The 19,959-nt window shown below is 40.4% G+C and overlaps 3 protein-coding genes across 3 annotated transcripts in view; 2 read left to right on the plus strand and 1 right to left on the minus strand.

Moving 5' to 3' along the window:
- Positions 1-13,929, plus strand: part of BMT2 (base methyltransferase of 25S rRNA 2 homolog) — a 30,410-nt gene extending 16,481 nt beyond the window's left edge. Inside the window, exons 3-5 of the mRNA XM_041002022.1 lie at positions 5,331-5,501; positions 7,812-7,926; positions 10,762-13,929. Of these exons, the coding sequence (XP_040857956.1) occupies positions 5,331-5,501; positions 7,812-7,926; positions 10,762-11,391 (916 nt within the window). The 3' untranslated portion in view covers positions 11,392-13,929. The remainder of the gene's footprint in view (positions 1-5,330; positions 5,502-7,811; positions 7,927-10,761) is intronic.
- Positions 13,930-17,407: 3,478 nt separating this feature from the next.
- On the minus strand, positions 17,408-18,505 carry LOC121170676 (basic proline-rich protein-like). The gene is made up of 2 exons (XM_041001922.1): positions 18,460-18,505; positions 17,408-18,291 (listed from the first exon to the last, which is right to left on the minus strand). Exons 1-2 carry the CDS (start codon positions 18,503-18,505, stop codon positions 17,408-17,410), a joined length of 930 nt encoding a protein of 309 aa, XP_040857856.1.
- Positions 17,644-19,959, plus strand: part of TMEM168 (transmembrane protein 168) — a 29,944-nt gene continuing 27,628 nt past the window's right edge. Inside the window, exon 1 of the mRNA XM_041002109.1 lies at positions 17,644-17,848. The gene's annotated coding sequence lies outside the window, so the exon portion shown is untranslated. The remainder of the gene's footprint in view (positions 17,849-19,959) is intronic.

The following is a 19,959-nucleotide window of genomic DNA, read 5'->3' on the forward strand; positions in this document are numbered from 1 at the left end:
AGGTTGCTTACCACACCATGCAGAGCCATAAGGGAACACAAGAGGCAGTAGAGCCAGAGCTTGGTGACAGCCGGAACGGAGCCTCATTGGCGTTTCTGTGGGAAAGGTTGGAAGGGCTGAGTGAACAGCTCAGGCTGTAGTAGTTTTGAATAATGTCAGCAGGGATTGGTGCAAATGGGGCTGTTCTCTGCTATTTGATATATGGTCCTGTATTGATTTAGGGCAAAGGGATTGTTGGGTTGGTCCACAAGAATTACAAAAGTGGCTGGTTTGTGTGTGAGGAGCTGCTCTCAGATCAAGTTGTTTACTAAGAAATAACCCTAGGTGGCATAGTGTTTTTTATTGTTGTTGTTATTATTGTTGCTGTTTTAAGAGGGGAAGGATATCTGTAATTGACCTGCCTCTCCCATTCTCCTCAGATGTCAAAGCATAAAATACAAAAAGCTTTAAAAAAATTCAGTAATTGAAGGATTGTCTGTTTTTCTTGTAGACTTTAGAATTCCTCATTGGACTGCCTTTTTGGTGAGATATTCCCGTCACTCTCTAGTTCGTGTTTGGATTTGGGTTTTATTTAAACTTTTTATTTTTACTAGAGTCAAATTTAGCAGATTATCCTGTATTTCTGTGTGCTGTGTTAGGATATTTTCCTAGAAAAAGAACATTATGAAGATTAAATAAACTGTATATTTGTTGGTCTTGTTCTGTCCTAAACAGTATTTCTTCCCCCTTTCTTTGGCTTTACTCTCTTCTCCAACCCTTGGAATTGAACTTCTATTTGCCTTTGTTCCTCTGTGCTGATATTACTTTAAAGGGGTCTGAATTTTCCTCAGGTCACTTATTTTAGTTGAATTCCTTAGATTCTGATGTGAAATACTTCCATTGTATGTTTTTAGGAACCTGATTTTATTAGTATTTCCTCATAGTATTTTTATTAGTATTTCCTCTTTGGCTCAAGGGTTCTTTAGTTAGTTTTCAGGTAGAATAATTTTTTTTTTGTTTTCAGTTATTATTTATTTCAGTTATTAATATTCTAATTTTATTATGTAGTGATTATGTAATTTCCTGTATTATTTTTCCTTTATGACTTACTATATGTATGATAATGTTTGTGAAATTTCATGAGAACTTGCAAAGAAGCTCTACTCTAATTTGAGTGCTAAATTCATCTTTTTAACAATAAAGTAACCTTAGTATATTCTTCCAGGCTTCTGTAACCTTAATTATTTTTCATTCATGTCTGTTTCATATTGTATTATGTCTGTTTCACCATGCATCTCATAGAATTTTGTTTTGTAAGATGGCTTTTATGATAAATAGCACATAAATATTCATAGCTATTATGTCTTTCTTGGCAGTTGTGGGCTTCGGCATTATAAAATATCCTTTTGAATTCATTTAATGCTTTTTGTTTGTTACTAGCCTCTTCAGCAGTATTTGTCAACTACCTCATGGTTATTCATCTTCCAGTAGATTCCTTTAAAAAAGTTAGTAATTATAATGTTCCCTAAATCTTTGTATAAGAACAACTAGTTTTATGTAATTTTGTTATAAAATGCTCAGCTTGACTAGATATAAAATTCTTGACACACACTGTTTTCTTCAAAGTCAGTATTTCATAAAATGTTTCTCATTTTGTATTCCTATGCAGTTTTCTGTGATTGCATTCAAATTAAACATTATTGGAATGGATATTACGTATGTAGTGTTTTGTCCTTCTAAGTGTAATATACCAGACGTACATGTTATCTATTCCATTTTTTTCCTTCTTTCTAAGGTTTATGTATTTATTTGAAAGGCAGGATTTTGGACACAGAGTGGTACAAAGTGAGAAAGACAAAACAGAGATCTTGCACCTGCTGATTCACCCTCCAAATGCTGCAATGGATAGAGCTGGGCTGGTCCAAAGTCAGGAACTCTGCATGATGGCTCAGTAACTGAAGTCCTCAGCTTGCTTGTGCCAGGATCCCATATGGGCACTGGTTTGTGTCTCAGCTGCTCCACTTTCCATCTGGCTCCCCTCTGTGGCCTGGGAAAGCAATCTCTGAAGCTGGCCTTACCAATGGCATATAACAGCTATGCTACACTCTAGCATTTTCAGATTGGCCTCTTTTAATTAGTAACATGTCTTTTTTTTTTTTAGTTAGTAACATGTTTTCATGACTTGATAGCTCTTTTCTTTTTACCACTATATTCTGTTTATCTTTGGAAGAATATTTTGCTTGCTTCTAAATTTTGGCAGTTATGAATTATTAAAGCATCTTTGACTATAAACAGTTACGTTTTTATTTATAAGTTTATGTATAGACATAAATTTTCAACTCCTGTAAAGACAACAAGAAGCATAATTGTTGCATTGGGTGGAGACCTGGATGAGGTGCCAGCTGTTGCCTTCAGCTTGTGCAGCCCAGCAGTTGTGGACATTTGGGAAGTAAATCAATAGGGAGAAGAGCGTATCTTGTAATTCATAACTTAGTGAAACACTGTATCATAGACAAATCATTTTTAGTATAAATATAATGTGTATAGTTTAGGAGTTATTTCAGTTCCAGGTTGATAAAAAGCTGTACGTTTTTCAACTTCCGGTACAATTTATGTACAATGCAATGTATATAGGTTAGTATTGTTCAATGGGTGTTAATAATTCATTATGCTTGTGTAACCACCACGACCATCAAAATGTAGGACATTTCTGTCACTTCAGAAAATTTCCTTGTACACCTGGAAGATTACTTACTCCCCAGGTTAACCTGTTATCATTGTTAACCTGGTTATCATTCCTTTCTGTGTGTGCTGGTACCAGGACGTTGTCATGTCTGAGTCTTTCTATACATTTTTCCCTGGTAAACGTCATGTCCCTTCAGCTGAGGTCATTCCCTGCAGGGTCCATCTTGCTGTTCTCCCCCATTCCTCTGCATGTCCGTCTCTGCCTGGAAAGCACCTTCCTCCATACCTAACATTCTTCCTTGCCTGGTTTATTTCTGTTGAGCTTTCTGAAATCCGCTTATATAATATCAATGTTAGATTGGCTTAGGTATTTCATTTATATAAATATATAAGAGTACCTTAAAATAGTTTGTAAAAGATGCACATTGTCTTAATTCCATCGTCTCTCAGATTTCCAATAGAATTATTTCCTTCACTACTCTGATCCCCGTGAGGATAGCATCCTTATCATTGTCCATTTGATTTGCCATCACCTGTGTGCCTTCACATGTGATAAAAACCTAGTAAGTGCTTCATGATGAATGAATTTCAATTTCTTCATTCAGAGTGAAAACTGAATGTGCAGAGAATAAGTTACAGAAGTAAATTAAAATTAGGACTAAGGAAAACAGAAGTTGAGTTAATGGTATCCTATAATTGTGAGAGAGAAGTGAGGGTTACATGTTCAAAACTTATTTCTGTTTGCATAAAACAGTTGCAAAAGAAATTTTTTGCTGCCATGTATTTTTAGACCTTTACAAAGCAATGCCTGGAGAAAAGTAGCCTAGTTTGTTTTAAAGTAAGAGTTATCTGTAATGATAATGTGGTGTATATTAAAAATCTGAAAAGAAAAAAAGAACTATTCAGATCCATCCACTTTCACGTTAAGTAATTTTGGATAAGCTCATCAATTGTTTTCAAGTGTGTGTCTTGTGACATTTTGAATACAAGGATCACAGCTCAGATAATTTTCAGATTTTTTTTCCCCTTTAACTTTCTTGATTTTGTAGCTAATATTGACTTGATTCTTTTTTAAAAAAAAATTATTTATTTGAGAGACAGATAGATCTTCCATCCCTAGATTCACTTCCTAGTGGCCACAATGGCCAGAGCTGAGCCAGACTGGATCCAAGAGACAAGCTTTTTCAAGGTCTCCTGTAAGTTTCCAGTTCATTAGGTCCCCTGCTCCAACCGAGGGGGTGAGGCAGCAAGAACCAAGGGAGAGAGTCTGATCGAGCATGTCCCCTTATTGTAATGCAAGCACAAACTTATGTAGTCTAAGAAAAAGGAAGCAGAAGGGCATCTCCAGACGGTCCTTCCACGCAGCAACAGCATTGTAATTGGCTAGAAGGTATGTCTATGTCTTTGGTCCCTCCAATCATATAAAAGGTCGAGTACAACATACATGGCTGGCAGGTAATGTGGACCACTCGCACTTCTCAACGTTGCTTATCAAGGCATCACAGCACAGCTCATCCAAGGACAGAGAAGAGAGACTGGATGAAACCCACTGCTCTCACCTATATAGCCAATAAACAGGCCAGGTTGAGATCTCAGTTAGCCGAAACCTTAGTCAGGGGTTGCCCTGGGGACACAGTATGCTGTATGTCTATGACCTCCCACATAGGCCAAGCAGGAAGAGATCCAGGAGTGATCTCCCACAAAGGTCTTCCATGTGGCAATAGGGGCGCAAACACTTAGAACATTTGCACTGCTTTTCCAGACACATTAGCAACAAGCTGGATCAGAAATGAAGCAGCACAGACTCGAACTATCAGCCTTATGGGGTGCTAATGTCTCAGAAAGCAATTCAAATTGCTGTGCCTAGTGCCAGCCAGACTTGATTTTTTGGGTCCATTTGATTTTCTTATTACATACTCTGGTATGATGCCTTACTGTGTTCATCCTATATTTATATTAGATGCATTATAAATTTTAAAATTGCTTATGTGTCAATTATCAGTTTAAGTTTGAACAGTATCTTATCTCAACTGAAAATGATATATCTCAAAAATAAATCTGTTTAAATGGTGTAGGAATTGGTATATGAAGAGTGGTCTCTTGATGAGAGCAAGAATAGTTTCCAAGTACTGTAATAAAGAAAAAAGAATTCCTATGTTCAAGTTTCTGGTCTGTTTGAATTTATGCCTTTTGGTAATGATACCTTTCTTTCTTCCCAGCATGAGATTTTTATGTTCTTCTCTCAGAGCAACTTAAAAAGCCTCTTCAATCTGTTGACACCCTGAGTGATCTCACCAACAACTGTTGGGTTATCTGTCTACTATTTGCCAAGCTGACTCAAGGCTAACTGTGGCTAGTGTTCTGTGTTGATGCTGTCTCTGAATAGTGGTGTTATCCAAGCAGTGGTGGGCAGTTTATGTCTTAGTTACAAACACAGATGAGTGAAATACATATAGGCATACCTGTATTTTTGAAATTTTTTTTATTGAAAATATTCTCTTACTGTTCTTTGTTACTAAGAGCTCAAATACACCCTGTTAAACATTTCAAAGTAGAAATCTTAATTTGAAAGCTTCCTACATTTCTTTAAAAGATTAATGTTTTTCCATTTTGTTCAATAATCATACCTTTTGTTCTAAAATATATAACTTTATTTTGACTTTTAGTGTATGCAGAGAATATTTCCAAAATGGTGGGAAGAGAAAAGCACTTGAAAAAGATGAAAAAAGAGCTATACTTGCTACTAAGACCACTCCAGCCTTAAATACCCGTGAATCTTCTAAACTTGAAGGTCATTTAACCAACCTCAGCTTTACAAATCCTGAATTTATAACTGAGTAAGTACATTTTTTCTACTTCATTTATTTATTTATTTATTTAAGATTTATTTTATTTTCATTACAAAGTCAGATATACAGAGAGGAGGAGAGACTGAAAGATCTTCCGTCCAGTGATTCACTCCCCAAGCAGCCACAACGGCTGGAGCTGAGCCAATCTGAAGCTAGGAGCCAGGAGCTTCTTCCGGGTCTTCCACACAGGTGCAGGGTCCCAAAGCTTTGGACCATTCTTGACTGCTTTCCCAGGCTATAAGCAGGGAACTGGATGGGAAGCAGGGCTGCTGGGATTAGAACCGACATCCATATGGGATCCCGGGCGTGCAAGGCGAGGGTTTTAACCACTACGCTATCACACCGGGCCAATGCTGTGTTCTTAGTGTGTTTTTTGTTTGTTTAAGATTTTTTTTTAATTGGAAAGGCAGATTTATAGAGAGGAGAGACTTAAAGATCTCTCATCCACTAGTTCACTCCCTAAATGGCTGCCAGCAGCTGGAGCTGAACCAATCTGAATGAAGGCAGGAACCTCTTCCAGAGCTCCCACGTGGGTGCGGGGTCCCAAGGCTTTGGGCCATCCTCCATTGCTTTCCCAGGGCATAAGTAGGGAGCTGGATAGGAAGTGGAGCAGCTTGGACACAAACTGGTGTCCAATAAGGGATGCAATAGATGTAGATCCATCTGTATACACTTTATAGGCTGGAGAATACTCTAATAAATAGAGACCAGTTGCAAGGTATAATAGATGGGACTGTGAATCAGAATACAATCAAAAAATAAGTAATAGTACCTGTTGGGAGAGATGCAAGCAAGAAGTCTCTATTGACCTTTATCTTGTGAAGTAAATGATTTATGGGTAGGATTCTTGAAGAAGAGTTTTAAGAAATGAGAAGATAATTGGAACTATTCTATAAATTGAATTTAAAAGTACTTCCAGCCTTCTGCCAAAATATTATATATTATTGAAAAGATGAGTCTGGAGCTAAGAAACAAGTTGAAATATCAGAAAATAGATGTATAATTCTCAGTTGCCAGGACTGGCATTGTTTGTGGCACGAAGGGTGAAACTGTTTTCTGTGATGCCAGCGTCCCATGAGTGTGCCAGTTCAGATCCTAGGGAGCTCCAGCGCCTGGCCTCCTGCCACTCCCCAGGAGACCCATCCACACGGAGCCCACGCTATTGGCTTCATGCTGGCCATTCCTGGACACTGTAGCTATATTGAGTGAGCCAGCTAATGGAAGATCTGTTTTATCCTCTTTGTTGATTGTCTTTCAATTAAATAAATAAACCTTTAAAAAAGAAAAAAGGAAGTGTCTGCTGCATTTTTGGATTATACGGTTTTGTGGAACTACGTGATATGATCAAGATATAGAAAATGTCAACTGAATCAATTTAGAGGAAGATGATAAAGGAGAGAAAAACTTCAGTTGTTTAGATGGAGAGGAATGTCCGGGATGAAGAGGAAGCCACAGTGAAGATCGGAGTTGAGAAGGCTGGTCAGCAAAGGGTCCAGATTAAGGAGTCATTGCCTTTCAGAGAGGCTTGTGCAGTAGTGAGAGTGGCAGCTGTGGGTGTCCATTTACTGATGACTAGATCAAGGAAATGTGATATATATATACTGTAAAATACTACTCAGCCATAAAAAGTGAACTAGATAAATTCAGTTGGAAACCATTATATTTAGTGAAACAAACCAGTCCTCGAAAGACAAATGTCAGTTGTTTTCCCAGATCTGTGATTATTAGTGCACATAGTACTAAAAGAGTAAATATGAGTAAGATAGACCTTCTGGGGGTTGACTATTGGAGTTCTCAAAATGCCTCCTGGGGATTTGAGATACTTTTTAGGTCCTTACGAATTATTCATAAAAAGACACATTTTCCCACTTTGTACCTCTCATGTCATGAGTACAGGATGGAGTTCTCCAGATCCTGCACGGTAGGTGCGGTTGGAGCAGGTGAATGCAAAAGCGGATATTAGAATCATTGATCTTTCACTAAGCCAGACATAAAGAAACTTCAAAAATATATATAATCTCTCCCTTTTTACTTTTTCAGATGTAGTATTTTTAAAACAATATACAGATTTTTAATGAATGAATATTCTTTTATCTTTCACGTTTTAACAGCAAATATGGTCAAGAACAAAAATTGTGTGGTACCCTCAGTAATTTTTGAATGTGTAAAGTGGTCCTGGGAGTAAAAAGCGTAAGCACTAGCAATCTGCATTGCCTTTTTCATTCAAAATTATGAATTTTCTCTTTAGTTTTGCCAGTTTTCTTTATTTTGCCTTTTATAACAAATTTCTGCTTCCAGGTTGCTACAAGCCTCAGGAAAGATTCGATTACTTGATGTTGGCAGCTGCTTTAACCCATTTCTGAAATTTGAAGAATTTCTAACTGTTGGCATAGACATTGTGCCTGCGGTAGAGGTATGCAAGTTTGATTTCATGCTTGAGTATTAACATGCATAGTTAGAGAGCAAGACCAGTATGCTCATGTGCCTCAAATGGCAGACTTCCTGTGTGACATTTGATAAGATTATTTTCTTTCAAAATCAGTATCCTGTAAAAATTTGAGCTTTTAATTAATGTGACCAGTACCATGCTTCTATTTATTTATCATCTAAATAACAAAAATCTGTAACTGTGCTATAATAAAACCATTGTGAGTCAGAAACTTCAGTGGATTGCAAAAATATCCATAAGACTGCAGGGTTAGGCTTTAAGATTTGATTTAGATTCTTTTACTAATGTATCTCTTTCTGAAATATACAGTAAACTTGCTTAATATCATCCTTAGTGAAAGAAAAAATAATTTTCCTTAAGATCAAAATAAGGACATGTATTCGTTTTGTTTGTTTGTTTTTAAGATGTACCCTTCTCCATTGGAAAGGCACATTTACAAAGAGAAGAAGATAGAGAAAGATCTGTTTACTGGTTCACTCCCCAAGTGGCTGCAATAGCCGGAGCTGAGCCAATCCGAAGTCAGGAGTCAGGACTTCTTCTGGGTCTCCCACACAGGTGCAGGGTTCCAAGGCTTTGCGACATCCTCCATTGCTTTCTCAGGGCACAAGCAGGAAGCTGGATAGGAAGTGGAGCAGCCAGGACATGAACTGTCGCCCAAATGGGATGTTGGCACATGCAAGGCTAGTATTTAGCCACTAAACCACCGTGACGGGCCCAGGATGTGTGTTCTTGCCACTTCTATTCAGTATTATAGTTGAAGTTCTTATAGTAGCTTAAGAAAAAGCTGATGAAAGGCATCCAGATTTGAAAGGAAGAACTAAATCTGTCCTTGTTCCTGACCGTATACTAGGTTATTACATCGAAGATAATAGAAGTAGTGACTTAGCAGGGTTGCAATATGCATGATTAATGTACAGAAATCAGTTGATTTATATTTACCAACAGCAATCAGATACTGAAGTTTGAAACAGTATTATTAGTAGTACATTAAAGATAAGCTTTCATGACACAGCCCAATGGCTCAGTGGCTAAATCCTCATCTTGCAAGCACTGGGATCCAACATGGGTACTAGTTTGTGTCTTGGCTGCTGCACCTGCGTGAAGACCTGGAAGAAGCTCCTGGCTCCTGATTTAAGATAAGCTTTCAGATGCAAACATATATTTAGTATGTGTTTATCAAATGTCTGACAAAATATGCAGAGAAACCTCTACACTGAAAACCGAAAATTGAAAGAATCTCAAGATATGATCCATACACTCGGTTTATTGGTAGAGATTCAACATTGTTCACATGTCATTTCTGTCTTTATTAATTTATAGATTCAATGCAGTCTTCAGTCCAGATCTTATTAGATTTTTGTAGGAATTTGAAATTTTATTGGAAAGTTTATTGGAAGTTTGTGTGGAAATTCATAGTACATAGAGTAGCTCAAAAGAATGTTGACAAAAGACAGTACTAGAGAGTAATATTATCTTACTTCAAAACATATAAAACTGTAGTGACCAAAAATGTGAAATCTACTTGCTTTATATAAATTAAAATTGAATAGCATTAAAAAATAAAAATGATAGTAATCAGGACAGTGTGGATTTGGGGCGAGCATTTGACCTAGCGGTAAAGACACCTGCATCCTTTCATGAAGTGCTGAAGTTCCTACCTGCAGCTTCCTGTGAATGCACATCCGAGGAGTCGGCAGTAATGAAAAGGAGTTTAGTTCCCGTCAAACAGGAGACCCGGTTGAGTGCCCAGCTTTGGTCCGGCCCAGTCCTGGCCATTTCAGGCACTTGAATTGCTCCCCGGTGGGGCGCAGCTCTGTCTGCCTGCTCCCTTCACCATTTCCCAGCTCTCTGCTAAAGCACACACGGGAGAGCTGGGCTGAGGCCTCATCTTCTCTTTTTTGTCGACATTTGAGTCAACTGGCACATGGGAACTAGTACCTTGATAAAGTTTTTTGCAGAAAAGTATTTTAATAAATATTAATGTTGATGTCAGTTACACACCAAGAAAGCTTTCTTTAAGAAAAAAAAAAGTAATAAAACAAGACTCTTTTTCCTGAAATAGGATATCCCTTTCCTCAACAGACAGTCCAGATGATTATGTGACCTGCCTGTCTGTCCACTAACAAGAGTGAGAGACTAGCTCATTTGTGTTAATACCTGTTGCTAGGGTGGTCATCTGGACTCACAATCACAACATCTATCCCGTGTTAGTAACCTGGATTCTGTTACCCACCTCTGGCTCCCGAGGCCTGCTTTTTCCTAATGCAGACCCAAAGATGCGATAGTGAGCTGGATGAGAAGCAGGGCCACCAGAATTAGAACAGGCATCCATATGGGATCCCAAGGCGTTCAAGGTGAAGACTTAGCTACTAGGCCACACCGCCGGGCCCCTAACATTGAATGTTAAAGTGAATATAAGTAGGACAAAGCTTAATAATACATTATTAAGTAAACACTTAAACAAAATTAAATTTGATTTTTTTAAAAAAAAGTATTTAAAAATTACTTCTAATTACTTCTAATTTCAAATTGTTAATCAGAGCTATGTATATATGTTAGATGATGCCCAGAAATTCACTAAAACTAATTACTCTTGAGATTTTTGAAATTAAACAGCTTTGGTTACATACATCTGCATGCTTGAACATTTAGAAGGCATAGGTACGAAGGTATGTCATTGGAGCTGGAGTTATATGAAGTGTTGAAGTGAAACAATTTCATTGAACGAGTGTGTCAGTATGAAAGGTGGATGCGATCTGGAGTTGTTAATAATATCCCTTGTTTTTCCTCTTTCTGCAGAGTGTTTATAAATGTGACTTCCTGAATTTACAGCTTCAGCAACCACTCCAGCTTGCACAGGATGCTATAGATGCTTTTTTGAAACAACTGAAGAACCCTATTGATTCTCTTCCTGGAGAACTTTTCCACGTAGTTGTTTTCTCTCTTCTTCTTTCATATTTTCCATCACCTTATCAGCGATGGATTTGCTGCAAGAAAGCCCATGAACTGTTAGTTTTAAATGGCTTATTACTTATCATCACGCCTGATTCCTCCCACCAGAACCGACATGCTATGATGATGAAAAGCTGGAAGATTGCTATAGAATCTCTGGGTTTTAAACGCTTCAAGTATTCAAAATTTTCCCATATGCATCTGATGGCATTTAGGAAAATCTCCCTAAAAACCACAAGTGACTTGGTTAGTAGGAACTATCCAGGGATGTTGTACATTCCTCAAGATTTCAACAGTGTAGAAGATGAGGAATATTCTAACCCTCCCAGCTATGTCCGCTCAGATATAGAAGATGAACAATTAGCGTGTGGTTTCACAGAGCTCCCCGATGCTCCGTATGACTCAGATTCAGGAGAAAGTCAAGCCAGCTCTGTTCCTTTCTATGAGTTAGAGGATCCCATATTACTTTTAAGTTAGTATAAAAACAGAAGGCTTGTTCAGTCCAGACTCCTAAACTAATTGCTTACACTAATTGAAAATACTAACATGAACTCAGTACTTAAAACCTGGTTTGCATAGAAGAAATGCAAAGGTTTACACAGAGTTTGCTATTTTTCTCTACTTCCGGATTTTTAAATTTATTCTTATATGGAAAGCTTGAAGTTTCATGCAGAGTGATTCCTGTCATAGCAAAAACCACTGTTACTTTATAGCAGTTAGCACTATTCTAGAAAGGTACCTTTTTATTTTTTCCTCTTTAGTGCTGCTGTGAAAAGTGAAACAAGTTGCTATCAGTTTTCCTTTTCGGCTTTTCCATGTTGACTTTAAAGCATTGCAGTGGGAAACTTGAGGATCTGTAGAAAGCTCTAGATTGCACTTTGACAACTCACAACTTAAATGTGATACAGACACAGATCGGCTTAGTTCTTTTGTGATGCACTTACCTTTTCCTAAATTGTTACCGATCACAGAAAGCCATCTTGTGTTCTGTTTTGTCTGATGATCTGGTATTTCTTGAATTTTTTTTAAATTGATGAATTTTTTTTAATTCTATTGAAATCTCATTTGATAACATCAGACAATGGGGAAAATATTTCCCCCAAAATGTATATCCGATTTCATTAGCACAATAAACACCATTGCCAAAGTAGTATTTCCATAACTCCCTTATTGATTTGAGCCTTGGTGTGAAATATATTTATCTATAAAAGTTCACTTATACCTTTTTAAACATAGGTTTCATTTACAAAATTTTCTACTTAAGCAAGAAACTATATAGTACTCAATACTGACCTGAAACACCTTCATGAAAGGGTTTGCACTTGTTAAGAATTTGTTCTGTCTCAACCAACTTTGAGAGGGTCCTCACCTTTCCATTATGGAGGTGCTGCACTACAAGTTTGAAAGTATTTAGACAATTTAAAATTAACCGTTTGCTGGGAATCTCAAAATAATTTCGACCTTTTTGTATCCTTACTTTTGTCTAAACCCGAGCAGAAAATTTTCTTTGAATATGTAAACCATTCGTTGACTGTGGGAATTTTCCCTTTCCACGTTGATAAATGCTGTGTTTCTGGATCAGAAGCAAATGATTAAGGAGAAATATATGTCCAAACAAGACGAGAGTAGTTTTAATCCGTTAAGAACATTTTGTCCACATTGTCTTGTCAGCCAGCAATTGTCATGTCAACTCTCATTTTTAAGAGTGCCACTGTGTGGATTTTTTTTTTCAAGTGGTTGTTACATTAAAATTGCCTCATACTGAGGTTTTTGCACTGAACTATCACAGTTTCAGACTTCATGGTTACTGTTGTGTGTATGTGTGTGTGTGTTTTTAAAGGAGACCTGCGTTTTCAATAGTTGATCCTAAATTTCATACTCTGCACTTCTTTATTCTGGTAAGGCTGATGTTTTTGTGCTTTATTGTGAATTGCTGTAGTTTCAGTGTCAGAACTTTTATTTAGAAATATAAAGCTTACTTTTCAAGATATAAATGAGTATTTACCTGATATTTCAAATTAAATTTCACATGCTAATTAAAAGTTTTGAAATTGTTAACTAACCCAGAAAGAGTCAGTTGACTAAATTCAACAAATACTAGTTGTTCAAATAATCCACAAGTAACCTGCAGTTTTCATTTACTTTCAACAGCATAAGATTTCTTAGACTTTTTTTTTCTTTCCAGTTAAGCACTGAAGGATCATGACTTTTAACTTTAAAAAGAAAAAAAAAAATTAAAGAGCAGAGTGTTCACAATAAATAACTATTTTGGTAGTACTTCTTACACTAGTTTCTCTTTTTTGGTGAGATTTAATCTTAAGAGCAAAAAAAAAAAGTGTACCAAATGAAATTGCTTTTGAAAGTAAATGAAAACAGTGCTTTTGAAAGGCTTGATTAAGTGTATTCCTTGGAGTCAGTTGATCTTTGTGTTACAGCTACAATGTTGGTGCTATAAATCTGATTGTTTACAGGTGTTCGTTCTGCTTATGCTCCAAAGTGTGCATGATGTATGTTAAGTAGTACTTCAAAGAAAATTCTTTGTAAAACCTACCGCTTACTATGAATTTATTTGAACCTATATCATTTGTTACTGTAAATTCAGCTCCTTCAAATTAGGATGTCACAGAACTTTAAAACAGTGCGTGTGTTCCACCAATGCCAATTCAGTGTGTAAGTGTTGAGATGTAAGCAGTCATGATGGCATGATGCCGAATCACAGTGTAGTGACAAGAGAAGCCTTCGGAAACTGTATGGGTACTCTTAAAAATGATTTCATTTGAATGTAAAAAAGGGGCCTCCTGGCACATTCACAACAGATTCTTCAAAATAATTTGGCATTTCAAAAACAAATAATCATCCGGTTGGATTCTTTGGGATCACGACTCAGTTATGTGGTTTTCCCGTGGTTGCCAAGTGGTGGAAGGTAGCATTCCTGAAAATGTATGTTTGTGTTGTTGTATTTTTTCACATTTTGTGAACAAAGCACATTTATTAAAAATTTTAAATTTTCTAATACTCTTTGTCTATTGCTTATAAACAAAATGTCAAGGTGTCCAATACCCTGAGTGCTTCAGGATAGGAAAGCAATTGGAGTGACGTGTAGAGTTTTTCTTTTGAGTTTCATCTAGTAAAATCCCTTTATTTTCATAAATTAATTCACTGAGACACAGAGAACTCAAATGATTGGGATATTTTTATGAAGACAGAACTAAGACAATAGTGTAAATTCTAGTTCGTTGTTTGTCAACCTTATGTAGTGTATTATCTGATAGTGTCTGGGGAGCTAAGTATATCTTGTTTTAAAGAAGCAAATGAGCTTATGTGGTTTTTAATTCAGTAAACACATATTTAAATTTTTCCATGTGCAATCTGCTGAAAAGCTGACAGGTAGCAGAGCGATTACAATGCCCTGATTCATAGAGTTTAAACTCCGCCAGAGAAGACAGGCGTTCCACATGCTCTTACCATCCGCATCCAGGAATGACGGCCCACTCATCCTGCACTTTCACCCCTGCTTCAAAGTCCTTTCATTTTCTTGCAGTAACAGAAGGTTGAGAAGAACTTAAACATAGACAGGGGAAAACAACACCCCCACCCCCCAAAAAAACCAACTAATAACAGGTATTTATTGTCATCCCTCTTTTAAAAAAGTGCAGGCTAAATATAAATATAAATTCTTAATATAAAAGCAGCAAAAAATCAAAAAATGAATCCAAGCTCTTATATGCTTACAGTGCTGCTGCATGAGGGTCAACACCCTGAGCCTAGTGTAATGGAGGCCTTGTAGGGTGCCGGTTCCAATCCCAGCAGCCCTGCTTCTCATCCAGCTCCCTGTTTGTGGCCTGGGAACGCAGTCCAGGATGGTTCAAAGTCTTGGGAACTGCACACATGTGGTAGACTCAGAAGAGGTTCCGGGCTCCTGGCTTCGGATTGGCTCAGCTCTGGCTGTTGCAGCCACTTGGGGTGTGAATCACTGGAAGGAAGATCTTTGTCTCTCCTCCTCTCTATATATCTGACTTTTGAACAAAACTAAAATAAATCTTTAAAAAATAATCAAGAACTCAAAAAAGCCTCTCCAATACAGGAGGTTATACAGAGCAGCAACTTAATCCACTCCACAACAGCTATTTCAGGACTCGAGCTTTATACTCTGTGGAGTTTGTGCTGATTGAATTTGTGAACCGGTATAGGCTTGTAGGTTTTCCAGGTAACTAAAACAGCAAAATAGGAAAGTATGACAAAATGTCAATGTGGTTAGTCATCTTACACATACATGAGAATTAACAAAAATTTTTTCACCTGTGGCACTCAGGTGCCTGGAAGAAGTGGCATTTGAAGTAAGTTTTGAAGTGCTAGCATGGTGGCTCAACGTGCTAATCCTCCCACTGTAAGTAGCAGCACTTCGTATGAATGCCAACTCATTCCCAGAAGCTCCAGTTCCCTTCCAGCTCCCTGGTTATGGCCTGGGAAATCAATGGAGAATGGTTCAAAGCCTTGGGACTCTGCATCCATGTGAGAGAGCCAGAAAAAGCTCCTGGTTCCTGGCTTTGGAACCAGGGAATAGATCTTTGTTTCTGTCTCTCCTCTTCCTCTTCTTGGTAAATCTACCTTTCCAACAAAAATAAGCAAATCTTAAAAAAAAGATAGTTTTGTAGTAAGATTTGAAGGAAAAACTGAAGTTGGTAGAAGTAAAACCAAGAAAAAAGTATTCTAGAAAAACAAATGAGGTAAAGATAGAGAAGAGGCAAATGAAACTCCGTAGAGGGCAATTCCACCTGGCCGCACAACAAACTGAACAGAAATATTTGAAACAATGAGTGTAACAACAGTTCCTGCAATGTTTTGGGGAAAGCTTCTGAACTTTATAAGCAATGAGCGATTGCTGAAAGATATTTGACCTCAGGGTCATGGAACAAGATCTGAAGAAGGTCATGATACCAGAGGCCCTGAAGACTGCCCCCCTCAAGGGAAGCTGTATGCCTTTCCCAAGACAGTGAACCTGGTGGAGATCGTGGAAAGCGGTAGGCGGTGAGGGGGTAGGGGTCAGGGCTGCGGCTCCGAGGACAGGGGGTGTTGAGGGAGGCAAGGAAGGCGAGGGTCCGTTTGGGAGACGCTCCGCCCAAGACAAGCTAAAAATGTGATCTGGGTTTCTGGAGAGTCTCAGGTAGGCAAGGTGGAATTCAGAACCAGTCGCATTGAAATGAAAATCCATGTTCAGGTCGAGAGCTAACAGCTGGGGAGTTTGGCGAGGGACTGAAATAGACATTCCAAATGAACTTCCGGGGCAGGAAGGGGTGGGGCATCTCTGTAGGGAAATGTGTTGGGAAGCAGTGTTTTGAAAGCCATTAGGACAAATAAAGTGAAAAAAAGAAGGAAGAGATGCAGGCTTGCTTTATTTCTCTATTGGCTAGACCTGTGGGAGTAGGAGTGGGCCCATTAGGGAAACAGCGAGCAGCTGCCTCTTGGGTTGCCACTCCCACTGGTGAGCATGAGAACCAGGATAGGGACAGGAATGGCGCCTGCTGGCACCAGCCTGGGCTGGATAGTCGGGCTAGTTGGGTTGAACAAGGCTTCAGTGCCCATCGACATGTATGAGAGCTAAATGGGAAGTGGGACAGACTGAACCAGAACATCACATGGTACCCATAAATGCATGCATTGCCCACAAACATAATGCATTTTACATGTCAAAGACTTACACTGCAATCCATTGAGAATCTAGCTCAAACATCTCATCTACACGTTTGGAATCTGAATCTGAGAGTAGCTGACTCCTACAGATGTGTGGCCCATAGTGTCCTATTATTTTTACAAATGTTTAAATACCAAATACATGCGAGGCATTGGACTACGGGTGAACAAGACCAGAAACCCGTGCATTTGAGGAAATGAAAGCAAGAGGGGGCCTATCAACTGAGTGTGGGGGGGATTGGAAAAAAATTCACACTATTTGAGGACCTACTGCCAGATTCTTCGCGTGACCAGACTTTCTGAGGGCATCTAAACCACCTTCTGCGTCCATCTGTGCGCTTCTTTGTAAACACACAGTTTTCCCAAAAGAATTCTGCTTAAGTCAGTTTAGCGAGACCTCCCCGTGTTTAACTAATCCGGTCAAGTCCCTTACTGCGCTACCCAGTGACCTACACCAGGTGCTGTTACAACCCCCTGGCTTGTCTTCGCAGGAAGAGAATTCTGTTCTCTTCCACCAGCACCACCCCCCACCCCTCCCGTAATTGCGATATTTCTCTTGAAAGTTTCCCACCCACTGACACATCCGTCTCCCATTGCTTCCTGGCCATCAATTCCCACATGTTCATGCAACCATTTGGAGTTGAGAAGGGCCCAGAAGGGCGTTAGCTGTCCAGTGGGGGCACAGAGCCGTAGACCACGACCCCGACTCCAAGAGAGCCAAAGTCTCTGGCAGCATTTATAGTCCACGTGAGCCCCTGGCCACCTATCCTGCCCCAGTTATGCTTCAGTCCGAGGCGGTGGCCTAGATGCCGGCTGGACATTTCGGTCTGATTCTTGGTGGCCTTTCCGATTCCCTATTTGCCTCCGCCGGTTCCAGGTCCTGGGGGATCTTGGGCCGGAGGTGGGGCGGCTGTCCCCGGAGCCGGAGCTGCAGCACCTGCGGCCCGGGCCCTGCGCGCGGCTCTGGGCAGGGAGGAGGGCCGGACCTCGGGAACGAAGCGCTCTGCGCCGTGTGTCCCCGGCGGCGCTCCGTACCGTCGCGGCCCCCGCGGCGGAAGCATGGCGGCCGTGGCGGGGCCGGTAACGGAGAAAGTTTCTCCCGAGCCCGGCGTGTACTAGTGCGTGCAGCCTCGGGCCCTCCTCTCCCCTGGCCTGCCGTCTCCCGGTCCCGAATCGCATCCTCCACCTCCTCCGACCCCGAGGGCTGGGAGCGCGCTGGCGGCGGCGGCGGCGGCCGAGTCAGGTAGGGGGACGAGGCGGGTGAGCGGCGAGACCCGGGCGCAGACACCGCCCAGGGCCCCGCGTGGGGCGGAGCGCTCCGCCCTTCGGCCTCCCGGGCCCGGAGGGATGGGGGCCGAGCGCACGCCTCGAGGTGACGGCCGCCTCGTGGGCCCCTCGCCGGGCTCCTCCTCCTCGGGCCTCCGCACAGCTCGCTAGGAGGAGGCCTGGTGGGACAGAAGTTGCAGTGGAGAGCCCGTGGCTGAGAAGTTACGAGTTGGAGATGCCGTTCTTCTGGTTCCTGAGAGGGGTCCGGGGAGATCTTACCAGGAACCCAAACCTTGAAATTCCCCGGTGATCCCAGCTTCTGCCCGGGGTTTCTCTCAGACTTTGGCACTTCCTCTACTGGGGGGCAGAAGTAGTCTCGGTGGAAGATGGGGCAACTGTCAGTTTGCCTTGAAACCTTCCCTACAGATGGGACGGACACACACACAGTAACTTACTTATTTGGCAGGATTCGGGTGAATTCAAGAAAGAAACCAAGAATCCATGGGATCTCCCGTGGCTCTAGCTACTCACACTGATATTTAGACAAGTTAACTTACTCTGTGTGTGCATGCATAAGTGACCACTCACGGCTTCCCGTTACTTCCAAGTGTCGCTCTTTCTGATTGCTCTTCATTTTTTCAACAAGTGTTTGCTGACTTTGCACTTGGTGGCCGACTTTGTTGTGCTGAAGACACAGCTGCAGAGACACTGATCTAATGGAAATTGTATGCGTGTCGAATTTTCTGTTCTAGAGCCGCCGGCACTATAAAATGGGGTCGGGGAGATCTCCCTAAGAGAACTATTTTTGGATGAGGCCTGAGAGAAATAGGAATAAGCGAGTCTGAGGACTGGGGTGGATCCCCTGGGAAGGAACGGAGTGCACGTGGATGTGGAGTCCTATTTGTGCAGTTCAGAATTGACAGGCAGGCCTGGCTGCAACATGAGCTGTGAGAGGGAAGGGAAGGGGCCAGGGCGTGAGTGAAAGCACTTTATAAGGCAGCTGCAGGAGGTCAGGCTTTCTGGCTGGGAGAGAGGGGAACTGCTGCAAGATTTTTACCCAAGAGTGACTTGATAAATTTTGTATCAAAAAAAAGACACTTTGTATAGAAGGACACAAGCAGAGGTTGCAGTGTGAGATTATATCCAAGGCAGGGCTGGGGGCCTCAGGGATGCCAAGTCCGTGCAATGAGAAATGGTTAGGAAGCATAGGTGGGACCTGCAGGAGAGTGGTGAAGGACGGGAGGGTTACAGTGACACACGGGGGTCTTATAAAATGGACTTCCATTGACTCTCCCCTGTGCATTCTTTTAATCTGCCTTTGAAGTCTTGTTACATTGAATCGAATGATTGCAGACAAATTGAGAAGGATTATAATGACGTTTTCTGCTTTACTGTTTGGCCCAGTATCTTTGTCTTTTGAAGAATATCAGAATATGGAAAGCCTTTTTTTTTCATGATACGATTTCTAGAGCACAGATGTTTCCTCCCCATCCCCCAGCTGTTTCCCCCATATTATTACAATAGTATAGTCCTTCAGCAATCACAACTCCATCATTCTGTTTAAGTGTATTGTGGCATTGTAGGTGTAGGCAATGGTAAAAAGTCAGGTATCCTGTTGTCAGGGTATTTTAGCAGTTTCATTGCGAGTCCGTCTTTTATGCGGCAATAAAGATGCCTACCGCAATGTATCTTCACTTCTCGGTATGCAAATCTCCATTATACAAATATCTGAAAATATATGCATAGAAGTCTGTGTATCTGTTTATCTTGTATTTGGCATGGAGGTTCCCCTGTATCAGAAAGAACATATGACAGTTGTCCCTTTGGGATTGGCTTATTTACTGTGCGTAATGGTCTCCAGTTTGGAACATTTTGTTGCACATGGTGTAACTTCGTTCTTTTTAATGGCTGAGTAGTATTCCACAGAGTAGATGTACCTGGTTTCTTTATCCATTCCTCTTTTGATGGGCATCTGGGTTGTTTCTATGTCGCTGCTATTGTGGACTGTGTTACTATATATCTATAAGATTTTAGCTTGCTTTTCCATATACAGATGTCACTTCCTTTTGAGTATGAAAGCTGAGTCAC

This window comes from Ochotona curzoniae, unplaced genomic scaffold, assembly GCF_017591425.1.
Source record: "Ochotona curzoniae isolate NIBS_2020 unplaced genomic scaffold, NIBS_Ocur_1.0 scaffold_2476, whole genome shotgun sequence".
Classification (NCBI taxonomy): Eukaryota; Metazoa; Chordata; class Mammalia; order Lagomorpha; family Ochotonidae; genus Ochotona; species Ochotona curzoniae.